The 16,375-nt window shown below is 38.0% G+C and overlaps 1 protein-coding gene across 10 annotated transcripts in view; it reads left to right on the top strand.

Annotated features, from left to right (window-relative positions):
• Positions 1-16,375, top strand: part of LOC118811545 (receptor-type tyrosine-protein phosphatase eta-like) — a 65,135-nt gene that overhangs the window by 22,794 nt on the left and 25,966 nt on the right. For all 10 annotated transcript variants that reach the window (XM_036575811.1, XM_036575812.1, XM_036575814.1 and 7 more), the window contains exons 5-13: positions 3,041-3,277; positions 3,544-3,747; positions 6,721-6,978; positions 7,182-7,430; positions 9,644-9,898; positions 10,048-10,308; positions 13,440-13,694; positions 13,844-14,104; positions 14,758-15,018. In XM_036575811.1, coding sequence (XP_036431704.1) covers positions 3,041-3,277; positions 3,544-3,747; positions 6,721-6,978; positions 7,182-7,430; positions 9,644-9,898; positions 10,048-10,308; positions 13,440-13,694; positions 13,844-14,104; positions 14,758-15,018 — 2,241 coding nt within the window. The remainder of the gene's footprint in view (positions 1-3,040; positions 3,278-3,543; positions 3,748-6,720; positions 6,979-7,181; positions 7,431-9,643; positions 9,899-10,047; positions 10,309-13,439; positions 13,695-13,843; positions 14,105-14,757; positions 15,019-16,375) is intronic.

The following is a 16,375-nucleotide window of genomic DNA, read 5'->3' as shown; positions in this document are numbered from 1 at the left end:
GACTCCAGTTCAATGATATAACGCTACTGCATGCCAGATGTGTCACACAATGTACAAAAATTATAAACGTTATGGTATGCACTCTGTGTCTATATATGCCAATACTTTGTGACTGACTCCAAAAAAAGCCAGAGTAGATCACGTGTCTTGAAATTTACACAGAGAAAGGCCCCAGGTTTGATACTTCAAGTTTGGTATGTGAAGCTAAAGAACATAGCTTCTCATAAAATATTTTTCTCTGAATTTTAGTACAAAGGATCAATATTTCAGTTTTTTCTTCATGTAGTTGTAGAAAATTTTGTGACATCCACTGAGAAATATCTGAGACACATCAGGTAAGCCTGTCAACAGAGGCTTGGTCATCAGAAGGAATGGAAATGTATAATTGCTTGTCATCAGCATACATACATCAACATACAAAAAGAGAAAAGCAAAGGCCCTAAAACTGAACCTTGTAGGACTCACAAGAAATGTTTTTTTTTTTTTTATTAATGACTTTCCAGTGAAACCAAGAACTATCTATTCATTAAATATGATTTAAACCACTCTAAAACTGCCTGAGAGGCAAAACCAGTATTTAAGATGATGGATTAGATCTAGTGATCAATGGTATCGAAAGCTGCACTTAGATCCCAGAAGACCAAAATAGAAGGAATTTGTGCATCATTGCTAAGCCGATCATTGGCAACACAAACTTATGCTGTCTCAGTACTGAACTACTGACTTAAAGTGTCCCTGCACTCCTGACAGATGTATTTCAAAGTGCACAGGGAAGTTTATTAAACTGAGAAAAAAAAAAAAATATGTGTCCTTTAATACTTTTGAAAACAAATGGGCATCTTATGTTTCTCATTTGGCTTTTTAAAGCTCCAGCGAAGAATAGCAGTAACTGGCAGAACAGATTTTGGTGTAACACCATGTAGTGCAGAAGGATCAATTTACAGTGTTATAGCAGAGAACCATCATTAGAAACAAAAACAGGCAAACTGTGTGGAAAAAAAAAAAAACAATCAAATCTGTTACAATTAAGACTCATGTTGCATCTAATATTATACTTCTAATGGTGGTTTGCAGTTTTTACACTGCTTAGTGTGGTAGTATGCAACTTAAAACTTTTCCGCTTCCTGCTCTTCTTGCTGCAGCCTCAAAAAGCTCAACAGCCCCATCTACTGTCAGACAAAGGTTAATTTTTCTAGTATTTGGAAGCCTTCCGGTAATGCAGATGATGTAGAACCACTTTTTAAATGGATTTCAACTGCAGCTTCTGTCAGATCACATGTTCACATGCTTAAACACGTGTGTTACTGCATGTTTGAAAATTAAAATTCAGAATTTAACATTGTCAAACCATCTGGTTTCTGCAATATAAAGTTAAAAGGACTTACTAGGCTGTGTACAATCCCAAGCTTATTACATTATTACATTATTACTAAGACATATTTTCCTAAATGGACTACAGTGCAGACTATCAGAGTTATTGTCTAAAGACCCTGCATCAGTTAGAAGATGGGAATGAATCATGGAAATAGGCCAAAGCCTATCATTTGCAAACCAAACGTAAGGAAAACTCACTGATCATAATCAGAAATATTCTTTAGTTTCATTATCTAATGAGAACCCCACCCTCGATTGGGAGCCACCTTTTCTTTCCAGTGCAGCTCATATTTTCCTCAATGAGTGTGTCGTAAACGCTGCCAAGCAATATATTCAGATACTGATGGACACTGTAGTTGATAAGTCTCAGGTCTATATGGACTGCCTTACCCTACAGACAGACACAGGCAGGTGCAAATTAAAGGAAAACACAACATAAAGTTTCTTAGAAAGGTGTTGGGCCACCACGAACCAACAGAACAGCTTCAGTGTACCTTGGCATGGATTTTACAAATGCCTGGAACAATACTGGAAGGATGAAACAGCATTCTTCCTCCAACTACTGTTTAGATGATGATGGTGGAGAGCACTGTCTTAACATGTTGGTCTAAAATCTCCCATAGGAGTTCAGCTGGGTTGAGATCGGGTGACTGCGGTGGTCATATAGCATACGATTTACTTGTTTTTCATACTCATCAAACCATTCAGTGACTCCATGTACCCTGTGGAGGGGAGCATTGTTATTCTGGATAAGACCACTCCCATCAGGATAGACAAGTTTTTTCACAAAGGTGACCAGTCAAAACAACTTTGTATTGATGCACAGTGAGCCTTCCCTGTAAGGGGGGGGGATAGACACAAATCATGCCAGCAAAATGCCCCGGACAACCCCACCCCCCATTATTATTGTTATGATCAATAATTGCCTACACAATATTTCATTTTTCTGAAATTTAAAAAGTTGGAACAGTGAAGATACAATCTGTCTGTACTGATAAAATATGGTCATATTTCCCACCCCTAACTGTGTATGCCACACGTGCACTCGCCTGCTTGTGGAGAATATGGTGAAAGGTGACTTATCAGACTATGTCATTTTTCCAGATCTCTGTAGACCAGTGCTTGTGGTTTTATACCATGTTCGTCTATGTAATGAGGGGTTTATGCACTGCAACCCTACTGCATAGCTGATGTCTTTTTTATAGATCAAAATGCAGATGTCACTTCAGTTGCTGTCCCAGTTTAAGTCTTTGTGACTGAAGCTCCTGTTGTCCGTGCCCCAAAAATCACATTATTTTTACCCTCATTTTCATTTGGGTATGATCTTATACCTGGAAGCATGTGCACTCATTATGCTTTTCATTTATTCATTATTACTTTTTTAATTTATTCAGATTTTCCTTTAATTTGTCATCTTTCTGTGGATGAATAAAATACATACGTCTATCATCAGCCTTTGACTGAGCCTCTAAGCTGGGAAAGGCTGCTTTATTCAACTCACATCTATGGGCTGCCAGTAAACTGTTTCTGCTGTTATGAGATGGTGTTTGAATGTGTAATATTTCTCATATTTCTCATAAGAATGCGCAGTATTTCTCATAAGACTTCTGCAAATTCTGCATATTATTAACACATGGCCTTATTTTGTGGAACTTGCTTCTTACAGATCTAAATATCATCAATCTCAGGGTTACTGACAGAAACACATCATCTGTGTCTCTAGCTTGGAATTTACTACAAGCAAACTCCGATACTGGCACACAGACTAATGGAATTGTGTCTACCAGTGCTACCACTACAGTCAATAATCTGACTGATGGAGGGAACCACACCTCCACTGTTACTGCAGTTACTGCAGATGGATCAACTACAGGACTGCCTGTTCAGACCTCAGCAGTCACAAGTAAGTCCTGTAGTACAGGTAATGTCAATCTAACGTGCCTATATGTTTTTACTTGAAAGTGTAGGTAAGAAAGATTTTGTCCATATTTGGCGTTAAACTAATTGTTGCTTTAGCTAATGAGGTTTTTCATGTTAGACATGACATTTTTATCAGCAAGATAATCACAGTTTTTGAAAAAAACACCTGTGTTTTGTTAAAACAATGTGTACGTGTTGCAGTCGTGATTTGTCTGCTTACAAATCCAAATGTTGTTCCCATTTTCACAGACTCTGAAAAAACCAAATCTTTGCAACCTGGGTATTATAAAGTAGAGTGGACTAATGAAACTGTGTCTACCACTGCTAACACTTCAAACATGTCCTACACAGTCACTAGTCTGACTGCTGGAATGAACTACACTTTCATTGTCACTGCAGTTGCTGCAGATGGAGTAACTGTAGGAGCACCAGCTCAGACCTCAGCATTCACAAGTAAGTCCTGTAGTACAGGTAATGTAATGTAGTTTGCATCATGCTGTACGTCTTGACAAGATAGTCACAGTGTGATAGATGCATAGCAGCCTGCCAGATCCTAGCCAAGGCAGTGACTGCACATTTCAGATAAATTAGCCAAAGTTATGTTTCATTTACATACATTTTTCTATTGAACACTGGAAAATAGTTTTTTCTGACTATATGCACCAGCTCAATTTTCAGCATTCAAAATTTAGTCCTATAATACAGGTCATATCAATCTACACTGCAAGCTGGAATTAGCCAGAAACAAAAAGAATACAATCCAGCAAATGAGATGAGCTGTGAAATATTTTAGTGACTGGAATAAAGTTGTTAATTTAGCAAGTACCTGATGTTGGCACAACTTTATGGCTTTATCTGTAGACTAACAGTGCCGAAAAGTAAGACGCTCGTTGGACATTCTCTTGTCAATTTCTCATGAAATAAATGTCAAAAAATGATCAAACCTATATTTCCTAGTCCCGGGAAGCTAAAAGCTACAGGCAAATGTATTTTAAAAATGCCTGTTGTTGAAACGCAGGATCACTGTCACTTTAGTCATTAATAGACCATCTGAAAGTGGATGACGTGGACACCTTTGTATTTTACTGCTACTACTACACCTCACGTATTTAGCTAAAGAAAGACAAAATCACATCATTTGTAGTACAGTGTAGTTTGTAGTTTATTTCACGAGAAATCGAGGAGAGAAAGTTAAATATCCAGTAAATGTCCAATATAAAACCAATTATACCACACTATCTGTAATGCAGAGCTACTTTTTTCACAGCAGGATCTGCAAGTATTAGAGAATATTTGATATTATGTTCAGTGCTTCTTTATTTTTTTATTTAAATTTGCCAAACTGTTGTATAAAAGCAATAGAACACTCGAGGTCGTGTGCTATCACTGTCTACCTGCGACTGAATCACAGCCATGATATTATTAATGATCACACACTTCTATTTCTTAAACATTAGTTTATTCTTACGTTAGCATTTGTTCTGAGAAAATAAATGCTTACGGTCCAGAAAAATAACTTTTCAAATGAATTTTCTCAGATGCCTAAAGCTTTTGTACGGTACTGTACGCAAAAAGATGTACGCTTGGCTTTGAGAGCTGTACATCTTTTTGGTTAACTGCTGGTTGCATAGTTGGCTATCTAGCTTGCATGGTCTTTGAACAGGAAATGGCTCCTCTGACATCTCAGCCAATTTTTTTTTTTTGCCTCCATTTTTAACACTTTTCAGTTCCCTCTGGGCCAGATGTTCATACAAGTGCAGCCATAGCACAGAATGTGACTTGATATGTAATATGGGCCCACAATGGCCTGCTTATCACACAATCGTGCAAACTACACCCCTGAGGCACAGAGTTGAAAAGGTGCTGTGAAATATTTTGAGCGGTCAACAAATTTGAAACAAAAAAACACTGAAAGTTCAGTTATCAAGAGATACCAAAGTTAATACGTAAAATTAGATCTCACCAAAATGTTCCACAAGAGTGAAATTCTACTCCAGCTACAACAATAGAGTTTGACTGCACACGCACACTGTGGCTGCATTATGGGTTGTTCACTAAGAAATCACAGCCAAAGAACTCGTTGCAAAACACATTTATAACTTTTTGCCCGCAAAAGGTCAGTCACTCCAGTATTGTTTGATTTTAACTGAATTTTTGTAGCTGCTACAAGCCAAACAGACATTTTAGAGACGTTTTAGAATTGTACAATTGTGCTATATTTAAAATGTGAATTACTTAAAAAAATTATCAATAGACTATTTAGGCCCTAAGATTTTTAGTCAATAATTAAATGGTCTATTTTCTATTCACTGGTTTATGATGAATTTTTCAGAAAAGGTGGAACTACTAACAAACATCTCCATTTTGTAGTGATGTTTTAGAGATGTGCAGGAAGCTTATAAAAACGTCATTAACCTTGCTGAGATATCAAACAATTTGCCAAAAACTAAAATGCAAATTCGTTTCTCTGCGAATTGCAAGCTGGTTTCTCCTTTAGTTCCTAATCAAAACAAATATTTTGACCTGCAAGGGGAAATCTTAACATATTGCTTTAGTAAAACAATTATTTGATCCAAAGATTTTAAATAATGTTATTTCACCCCTTAATGGATTGTTTGACTTCAAAATAACAGGGAATTGTTTCATTTATTTACAATACATTACTTGCTTATTCAACTCATAAGCTCCCAGTTACTATCATATGGGATAAAAACTGTCTCAATGCCAACTAACCTGGAAGTGAATTTGGGAATGTATCCCTTATATTAGTAAAAATCTAGCACACTGGTTAATTCACTATAAACTTACCTACGAAGCCTGTGCCGCCCCTTCTATTTCATATAAGATGAAGCATCTGTCCAGTCCTCTCTGTTGGAATTACAGTGCCAAAGCAGTAGGTGCATGTATGCACATGTTTTATAGTTGTGAACCAGTTGCTAAACTATGGGACATGTAGTGTCAATTTTAAGTATCAAGACTTCTGGAAAACTTTTTGGAAAAAAGTATTTCCAGGCGATGCTTTTTAGATTTTTCAATGGCTGAGTTGGATTGCGAACCCTCTGCAATCATTACCACACGGTTGTTATTGAATAAGTTGCTTGGTTTAGCTTGACATATATTTAATTTTCGAACAATGAAAGTGATGTGTGACTCCTGTCCGTCATGCAGTGGATTCAGTGCAGTGGCCCAGGTCCACGCAAGAACTTGCGAGTCACTAAGCTCTTTAGTTTGACTCTTTCTACTGCCTTTGTTCTATGGAAATTGCATGGCTATGTGCTTGGTTTTATTAGCTGAAACACCTGAACTCAATAATTAGAAGGGGTGACCATATACTCTGGCCATATATATTGCCAAAATATCTATTTCTTAAGTGGAAAGCTTTGAAGATGCAATGAATAAATAAACTTGTCATACATTTGCTTCCAGAGCCAGATGTCGTCACTAATCTCAATGTCTCTAGTAGAAGCACATCATCTGTGTCTCTAACCTGGAATCCACCACAAGGAATGAACTCTTACACAGTAGAGTGGACTGATGTAAATGGTTCTAACAAAGTTAACGTTTCAAACACGACTTACACAGTCACTAATCTGACTGCTGGAGGGAAGTATACATTCATTGTCACTGCAGTTGCTGCAGATGGAGTAACTGCAGGAGCACCAACTCAGATCTCAGCATTCACAAGTAAGTCCTGCACTGCAGGTTACCATCTTCTACAATTTTAAATGTTTTAAATCTGAAAATACATTTATGATGTATTTTCTTCTTTTGGGGCATGGAAAACAAATGTATACTAAATTGCAGTGCAGGTTTTTAGGGAAAGACCTATCTTATGGCTTATGGCATATACCTAAGGTCACAAGGCTTCAGCATGTGTCTGTTTACAGATCCAGATGTTGTCACCAATCTCAACATCTCTGACACAAGCACATCATCTGTATCTCTAACCTGGGATCCACCACAAGGAAATAGTTCCTCTTATAGAATAAAATGGGCTAATGGCAGTGTTAACGTTTCAAACACATCTTACACAGTCACTAGTCTGACTGCTGGTGTGAACTACACGTTCAGTGTCACCACAGTTGCTGCAGATGGAATAACTTCAGGAGCATCAGTTCAGACCTCAGCATTCACAAGTAAGTCCTTTAATACAGGTAATGTCATGTCACAGTGCTTCACGGGAAAAGTGAACAGATTTTTTATTTTCAGTTTTGTTTTTATGTTTTTTTTTTATTTTGTTTGTTTAAAACAAGAAAATCTAAAATGTATTTATTAATAAAGTCTTTACTTTCCAAGCTACTTTTGTCTTGTTTGAATAAATATGTCAGATTAACTTCATCAGCTGTTCATAGTAGCTGTGCCTCCATTGTGCTTGTCTTTGGTAGGGACCACATAGCTGGCCACATGGTGTGCATGATATCTGAACAGCTACTGTAAACCTCATGTCTTTTTTGTTTTTGTTTTTCTTCAGTTGGATTTTTTTTGTTCATGTCTGAGCTAAGGCCTGGTAACCATGACACGGTTTCAGTACTTATTTATTGGGAACTGACCGACATATTTCATTCTGATTTATAGAGCCTGATGTTGTTATTAATCTCATCATCTCAAAAAGCATGTCAGCTGTCTCTCTAACTTGGAATTTACCAGAAGGAAACTTGTAAAAAGAGCATACAAAAGAAACAAAGGGTTGGAACTGAGTTGGGTTTAATGTAACTGATACCTGACACATTGAATATCTCTGGATCAGCTCCCTAACTGAAATAGTTGCAATGAGATATGGACACTACATACATGTGGACATGTGTGAATGCACATGTAAATAAAAGAGTTTTATGAAATATGTAAACTGTTAGTAATATATATATATATATATATATATATATATATATATATGTAAATTGTTAGTTTTAAGATATATGGCCCATGTATCTAAATTAAACTGAAAAAGCAGCTCGTTTTGAAATCATTGTTTTTGTGATATTACAAAACCAAAGCATTTACATATACCTGCCTGTTCAGACTACAGCAGTTTTTCTCTGCCTGTTCACTCTGAAGTTATAAAGAGGACTAGGTTTGCAATGAGGCTCAGTACAGACAGCCAATCAGACCAGAAGTCCTTTAGAAATATTCTAAAGTCTTTAAGTCTTAAAAGCACAGTAGCAGAAACAGCCTGTTTAATTTTTAGGGATAAGGAAATGTTGGAAAATGGTTATGTAAAAACAAATCATGGCTATTTTTGGAACATAAACTGCACAAATGTTATAAGTCAGTGGTTCCTAAACTTTTTACAGTCCTCTACCCCCTCAGACATTAAACTTGCTACTGCGTACGCCCTCTCGCTCTTTATACACACATACATGTGTATATTGTCATATATTTTTGTGTGTGTGTGTTCTCTGAGAGTTTACAATGGTAAAGTGAACAGCAAGTAACAAAATGTTCACTAACTGACCCACAGATCGCATATATCACAGTAACATCCTCCACTCAGCATTTAACAGAGCTACAAACATGAAGCAGCGGAGCTACAAACATGTAACCAAAATCAAAGCAGCTACAAATAACTCACTACAACCATGAACTAATGCACATCTGTGAAAGTGAAACTAACTCAAGTACATGACTTGATCATCATACAGACCTTAATGACAGCTAGTAAAGGATATTCACTTCATTCAGGCTCTTCATACAGTGCATGATAAACTGGATTAACTAACTGTTGTTAGTTTCTCCTGAATGCATGGTGCTCAGAAGAGGCTGGAGTGAAACGCCTTCTTCTTTTATTGCAACCTTTTATAATAAAAGACTAAAATACCAAACTATCAGAGCACCAGTTCGCTGTGTGATGGAAGCTGTTTGTGTCGCCCATATGAGAGGTAACTGTGTAACTGTGCTGATGAATTGTGCTACCTTGTCAAAAAGTCCTACTGTAGTGCATATTTATAGGCAGCTCACTACATAAAACTGTAAGTAGGATATTTTGATAGACTGAATCACTGTATCTCAAAAAATGCTGCCAGTGTTGAGATGTGTAGGTAGGATTTTAATGGCCTAAATCTAAGTAGCAATATTAAGCTGAGTCTGTACAGTAGACTTGAGATAAGGCTGAATTAACATTAAAAACACAAGTTACTACACTATAGTAATGATGTGAGCATGCTCATTAGGACCGCTCGATGAGTAGAACAAATTATATTAAACCAAGATTAATGTCAGAATTTTTTGGAAGTATCCACAATGTAAGTTGATGTACCCCTGGGGCCCCACCTACAGAAAACCAAGAAAAGCCTGAAAAGAACAAATTTGTGTGTGTGTGAATAAAACGTTTTTTTCATGTGTCTGTTTTCAGAGCCAGATATTGTCACCAATCTTACCTCAAACTCAACCACAACATCTGTTACTCTAACCTGGAATTTACGACAAGGCGGAAGTTCCTTCTATACAGTAGCATGGACTAGTGATGTGCTTCACAACGTAAACACGCCAGACACGTCTTACACAGTCACTGGTCTTACTGCTGGTGTGAACTACACGTTCACTGTAACTGCTGTTGCTGCAGATAATGTAACGGCAGGATCACCAGTTCAGATCTCAGCATTCACAAGTAAGTCCTGCACTGCACATCTGCATGTAAAACAAATCACATAGGAAACTGTAGGTAGACCTAATCTCATTCTTTGATCGTAACATACACCATCTGCATACAGCTATACAAACGTGTTTGTATTTCACTCATCCTACATCTGTTTACAGAGCCAGGCACCGTCACCAATCTCACTGTCTCTGATAGAAGCACGTCATCTGTGTCTTTAACCTGGAATTTACCACAAGGAAATAATTCCTCCTATACAGTAGAGTGGACTGATGTAAATGGTTCTAACAAAGTTAACGTTTCAAACACGACTTACACAGTCACTAATCTGACTGCTGGAGGGAAGTACACATTCATTGTCACTGCAGTTGCTGCAGATGGAGTAACTGCAGGAGCACCAACTCAGATCTCAGCATTCACAAGTAAGTCCTTTAGTGCAGGTAATGTCCTTTTAACATATGTTGAGTTTTGAAGTATGTAAATGATATTTTTTCCTTTTTTTGTCATGCAAAACAAATGAATTTGAAATTCTGGTTTTGGTTTAGGAAGGTATACTTAATCCCATTCCATGTTTAAAGGGGAATTCCACAGATTTTTAAAAATGTCTGCATAATGAAATTGTTAAGACATAAACAATGTCATTTGGAGTGATTGTGTGAATGTGAAATGCACCATTCAAGAGAAACTTACCCAGTCAGAATTGTTCTGATAGGAACTAGACGTCCAAAAATGCCTCTAAACTTATTACATAAAATGATTGAGTATGCTACCTTATGACTGCCACATTTATTTTGCCCTAAAACATATGGTTCTAATTACATTCATGGTGGAGGGGTACATGTAATGTGTTGTAAGACAAAATAGTGCCAAAAGATTCAGATTTGCCCCTATTTTACCATCATCAACATAACCTAAGAAGCCCAAAAGACTCAATGGTGGTATTGTATAGTAAATAAAAGGCCTATATTTGGATTGTAGACACTGCAACCTCCATCAAGTACATTTCTCTAGAATGGCTCATTTTACACTAAAAAAAACCTTGAACAAATTTGTTTACAACTCCACAAGTGAATTTTACAGAAAACGCGAAAAATCAGTGGAATTCCCTTATAATGCCTTATAAGGTGTCAAAACAGCACTGGATTTGTGAGTAAAACTCCTTGTGGCACGGCATGTGCTACCCTGGGCTCAAGGAGGACGCTGGAGGCAGGGTTCAGGGCTGCAGCAGCCATGTTTCTTTAATCACACACCAAATAAATACAAACTCAAACAAACCAAAACCAAAGATACACTATACTAAGCTGGCCACTTTTCAGTGGCCTCTAGCAACAGACTTTTCAGTCTTTTTACTCAGGCTTTTCAGCCCTTCCTCAGTCTTTTGTCGTTTCTGCTGCTGCTGCTCCCTCTCAGCTCTTTTTAAAGGCGCTCACTCCCGAGCCGAGAGGGAACGAGAGCTCGCCGCTCCGCCTCCTCGTCACCGCCCCCAGCTTGCAGCTCGGCCGCCTGGGTCGAACGTGAGGTGTAGTGAAGCGGCCTCACTGCGTACCAGGGGGCGGGGCTCGGGCGGCGGAGCTCGGGACTCGCTCGTTATCGTGCCTCTCGTTGCTGGCACCGTCGTCGTCTTCCTCCTCCTCCCGCCGTCACTCAGGTCACTTGGCGGGGCTCGGGCTTTGCGCTCCGCCCCCTCCACACTCGCGGCTCTCTCCCCGCCGTCCTCGCCGGTGTTCGTCTCTGCTCGATGTTCGGGCCCCGCCTTCCCGCCGGCTCTCGCGGCTGTTATCGTCGGGGCCCGGGGGGCAGGCGCATGCCACACTCCTTCATGTGTCTGCTTACAGAACCAAATGTTGTCACCAATCTCAACGTATCTCGCAAAGACACATCATTTGTCTCTCTAACCTGGAACTCACCACAAGGAAATAGTTCCTTCTATAGAGTAGAGTGGACTGAAGGCAGTGTTTCTAAACAAGTTAACACTTCAAGTATGTCCTACACAGTCTCTAATCTGACTGCTGGAGTGAACTACACATTCAGTGTTAAGGCAGTTGCTGCAGATAACAAAACAACAGGAGCATCAGTTCAGATCTCAGCATTCACAAGTAAGTCCTGCACTGCAGATAATGGTGTCCTACAATTATTTTAAATGTTAAAAAGGTGAGGATGGGAATGATGGTTTAGTTTGTTTTGGTATACCAGACAAACTGAAATGTAGTTCTGGTTCTGAATTAGGGAGGTAGACCTATTCTCACACCTTGTACATCTTTGACATCTTTCACTCTTAATCTAGGACAGTGTTTATCCTAAGTTTAGTCAACCCTCTTGGAGGCTAAATGCTAGCACTGTCATTTCAAGGACTGATTAATGTGTAAGAGGTCTTAATATACTTTGATGAACAGCTTGATTCTCTTTCTCTCTGAAGGTGCTGGAAAAGGCACAAGTATAAGGTACCGGAGTATTGGTTGTCCTAGGTTTATTCGACTCTCTTGGAGGCTAAATGCTAAAATTGTTATGCCAAACATTAATATCTTAGAGGTTTTATGTGTTACTTTAAAGTATGATCTTACAGCTGCCATTTATCCAGTAAAAAGGCAGTAACTTTGTGATCTTCCTCACTTAGTGTGCTGGAAAAGACTCAAGTAATACTGTCTATTTTATTTTTATTTTGATTGTTTTTCACTCTTAAGCTCCTTGTCTTTGTTCTTTTGCTTTTATTTATGTAAAGCACACTGAATTGCTTTTGTGCATGAAATGTGCTATATATATAAACTTGCCTTGTTTTGCAATGCCATGTAGCACATGCCTAATGAGGCAGTATGTAAGCTGTTTGAGCAGATAGCACTGGTGCTAGAAAAGTGTCAAAAGTTTCAGAAAACTTCTTGAAAGTTTCTTTGTATATGCTGATTTGGCATCACTTGTGGTAAGCAGCAGAACATAGATTTGAAGCATAATAGTGTGCACTGACATGTTACATGCAGAGTTTAAATGAAAGGTGGCTAGATCAAACACAGTGGAAAGACTGTCGCTGTAGATAAGTTTTCCAGTTCCACTATAAAATCGTTCTATATTACAGAAATTTTTAAAGTTTCAAAATGTACTGTTCCCTCCCAAGTCCATATGTTCCATGTGCAGAAATTAAGCTGCAAAAGCAGCCCGTTTTAAATGCATTGTTTTTGTGATGTCACAAAACCAAGGCATTTACATATACCTGCTTCTTTAGACTACAGCAGTTTTTCTTTGCCCACTCACCCTGAAGTTATAAACGAGTGTCTGCCTGGACTAGTTTTGGAATGAGGCTCAGTATAGATAGCCTATCAGACTAGAAGTCATTTACAAATATCAGCCTTAAGGGCATAATAATGGAAACAGCCTGTTTAACCTTTTGGGATGAAGAGGTTGGGCAATGGTCATGTCAACGGGCCCTTTATTTTTTTCCTGGTGTGTGACAATATTATCACATTGTACAGTCTTCCTACAGAAAAAAACAAGAAAACCCTGAAAACAACAAATTTATGTGTGTGTGTGTGTGAATAAAGCTTTTCTGTGTGTCTGTTTTCAGAGCCAGATATTGTCACCAATCTTACCTCAAACTCAACCACAACATCTGTTACTCTAACCTGGAATTTACGACAAGGTGGAAGTTCCTTCTATACAGTAGCATGGACTAGCGATGTGCCTTACAACAGAAACACACCAGACACGTCTTACACAGTCACTGGTCTTACTGCTGGTGTGAACTACACGTTCACTGTAACTGCTGTTGCTGCAGATAATGTAACGGCAGGATCACCAGTTCAGATCTCAGCATTCACAAGTAAGTCCTGCACTGCACATCTGCATGTAAAATAAATCACATAGGAAACTGTAGGTAGACCTAATCTCATTCTTTGATCGTAACATACACCATCTGCATACAGCTATACAAACGTGTTTGTATTTCACTCATCCTACATCTGTTTACAGAGCCAGGCGCCGTCACCAATCTCACTGTCTCTGATAGAAGCACGTCATCTGTGTCTTTAACCTGGAATTTACCACAAGGAAATAGTTCCTCCTATACAGTAGAGTGGACTGATGTAAATGGTTCTAACAAAGTTAACGTTTCAAACACGACTTACACAGTCACTAATCTGACTGCTGGAGGGAAGTACACATTCATTGTCACTGCAGTTGCTGCAGATGGAGTAACTGCAGGAGCACCAACTCAGATCTCAGCATTCACAAGTAAGTCCTTTAGTGCAGGTAATGTCCTTTTAACATATGTTGAATATTGAAGTATGTAAATGATATTTTTTCTTCTTTTTTTGTCATGCAAAACAAATGAATTTGAAAATCGTGATTTAATTTGTAATGCATCATTCTAGAGAAACGTACCCAGTCACAACTGTTCTCATAGGAACCAGACATCCAAAGAATTTAATGCACTTTTATAATGAAGTGTTAGTCTAAAATATGTTTTTAAATGCATTCATGGCAGACAGATACATGCAGTGTGGTGCAAGGCAAAACTGTCCCCACAAAAAAACTTTTTTTCTCAAATTTCTCCCTATTTTACCATAATTAATGATGCACATAAAAACTCAAAAGACGCATGTAGGTTCATTTGTGGTTTTGTACAGTAAATAGAATGGCTATATTTGGGTTGTAAACATTGTGACCCCTGATTCCTATAATCACCACCAAGTAAATATGTTTCTCTAGAATGGCACATTTTACATTGAAACACTCGACTTTGTTTACACCATTGTTTACCACCACCTGAATTATGCAGAAAATATGAAAAATCAGCGAAATTCTCCAGTAATGTTACTAACGTGTCAAAACAGCACATTGTGTGGGTTGAGTTTGTGAGTAAAACTTCATGTGTTTGCTTACAGAACCAGATGCTGTCACCAATCTCACCATATCTGACAGTAACACATCATCCGTATCTCTAACCTGGAATTCACCACAAGGAAATAGTTCCTTCTATAGAGTTGGGTGGACTGATGGCAATATGTATATCAATGCTACCACTTCAAACACGTCTTACACAGTCACTAATCTGACTCCTGGAGTTAACTACACGTTCAGTGTTACTGCAGTTGCTGGAGATGGAGTAACTGCAGGGGCACTAGTTCAGACCTCAACATTCACAAGTAAGTACTGTAGTACAGGTATTGTAATGTAATTTACAACATGCTGTACATCTTGATAAGACCACAGTGTGATTGATGCAAAGCCCCACTCATCTATAGCAGCCTATTAATCCCAGCTAGCATTCACCATGACTGCACATATTCAATGATTAGCTACAGTTACTAGTCCCTTCCTTTTAACATTGGCACTAAAGTAAAGTCTATTATCCAGGCTATTTTAAAGCTTGTAGAATGCTTTTCCCTCTATTATACCTCACTAGAATGCAGTAACTCTTGTGTAACTATGCATAGAGTCATTGCAGTGCTACCATGTTTATTTTATTAACTCAGAACAGCTTTTAACCATAAGCTGAAGTGCTAAGTAGCCTTGGCCCGATAATTGATATTATCGAATATTGCGATAAATTAAATAAGTGCTGATAATATGCCAATTATCATTATTTCCTTCTCTTTCATGTGTCATGTGATTTTTGTTTTGATTTTTGTGTACAATGTACAGTCATTCAAATCTACTCTTAGTGTAACCCCTTAAAATCCCAAGATTTTTACATACTGAGACTTATTATTCAGTAACTACAGGGACTTCAGTGCAAACTGGTTGAGCTATTCTTAGGTTATAGAAGTGTGTGATAAAACTTTGGGCCCACCAATGGACCCTTGCCATTTAAAAGGTCAAAATGTATGCAGTTGAAAAGGCTACATTTAATTATAGGAAATGCAAACATTACCGACCAGTTGTGCATGCAGACATACATTGAATGCAAACTGGAAAGATTATAATGTCGATTTTTCAGCAAAAATGCTGGAGAACACACAAACAAACAAAGAAACTCTGGTCCATGAGATCTACACTGTGGTGAGCTTGTCCAGAAGAAGGTTGTGTGGCAATATTTTGATTTCCAACCAAACAAATGCAGAAAATCACTGGATGTTAACAGTGCTAACTTCCATTTGTGCGAAATATAATTATCATAAAGAATTATGAAGTAATATTAGAAGCTAGCCCAGTTGGTAATTATATGACAATTAAAAAAAATTACCAATAACCAACTGACCAGTGCATTCAAATCTTATAGTATTGCCCAAAATTGCTTTTTTCCCCATTTTTTTATTTATTGGAAAGAGCAAAGAGCAACTCAAACATGGGGAATAGAAGACATAGTTGTCACTATCTATAATTTTTACTATGTAACAGTCACTTACCCCTGTGCTGAATGAAACCAAACCCCCCAGCCAATCACTTTTTACATAAAGGTACTTTACAAATGCCCAATTCTCAAATATGAATGCAATGACATGAGAAAATCCCAATTAAACAAACAAAAAAAATCCATGAGTATAAGAAAGATGTATGATG

Source organism: Colossoma macropomum, unplaced genomic scaffold (genome assembly GCF_904425465.1).
Source record: "Colossoma macropomum unplaced genomic scaffold, Colossoma_macropomum, whole genome shotgun sequence".
Classification (NCBI taxonomy): domain Eukaryota; kingdom Metazoa; phylum Chordata; class Actinopteri; order Characiformes; family Serrasalmidae; genus Colossoma; species Colossoma macropomum.
This window is presented reverse-complemented; position numbering and strand designations above follow the sequence as displayed.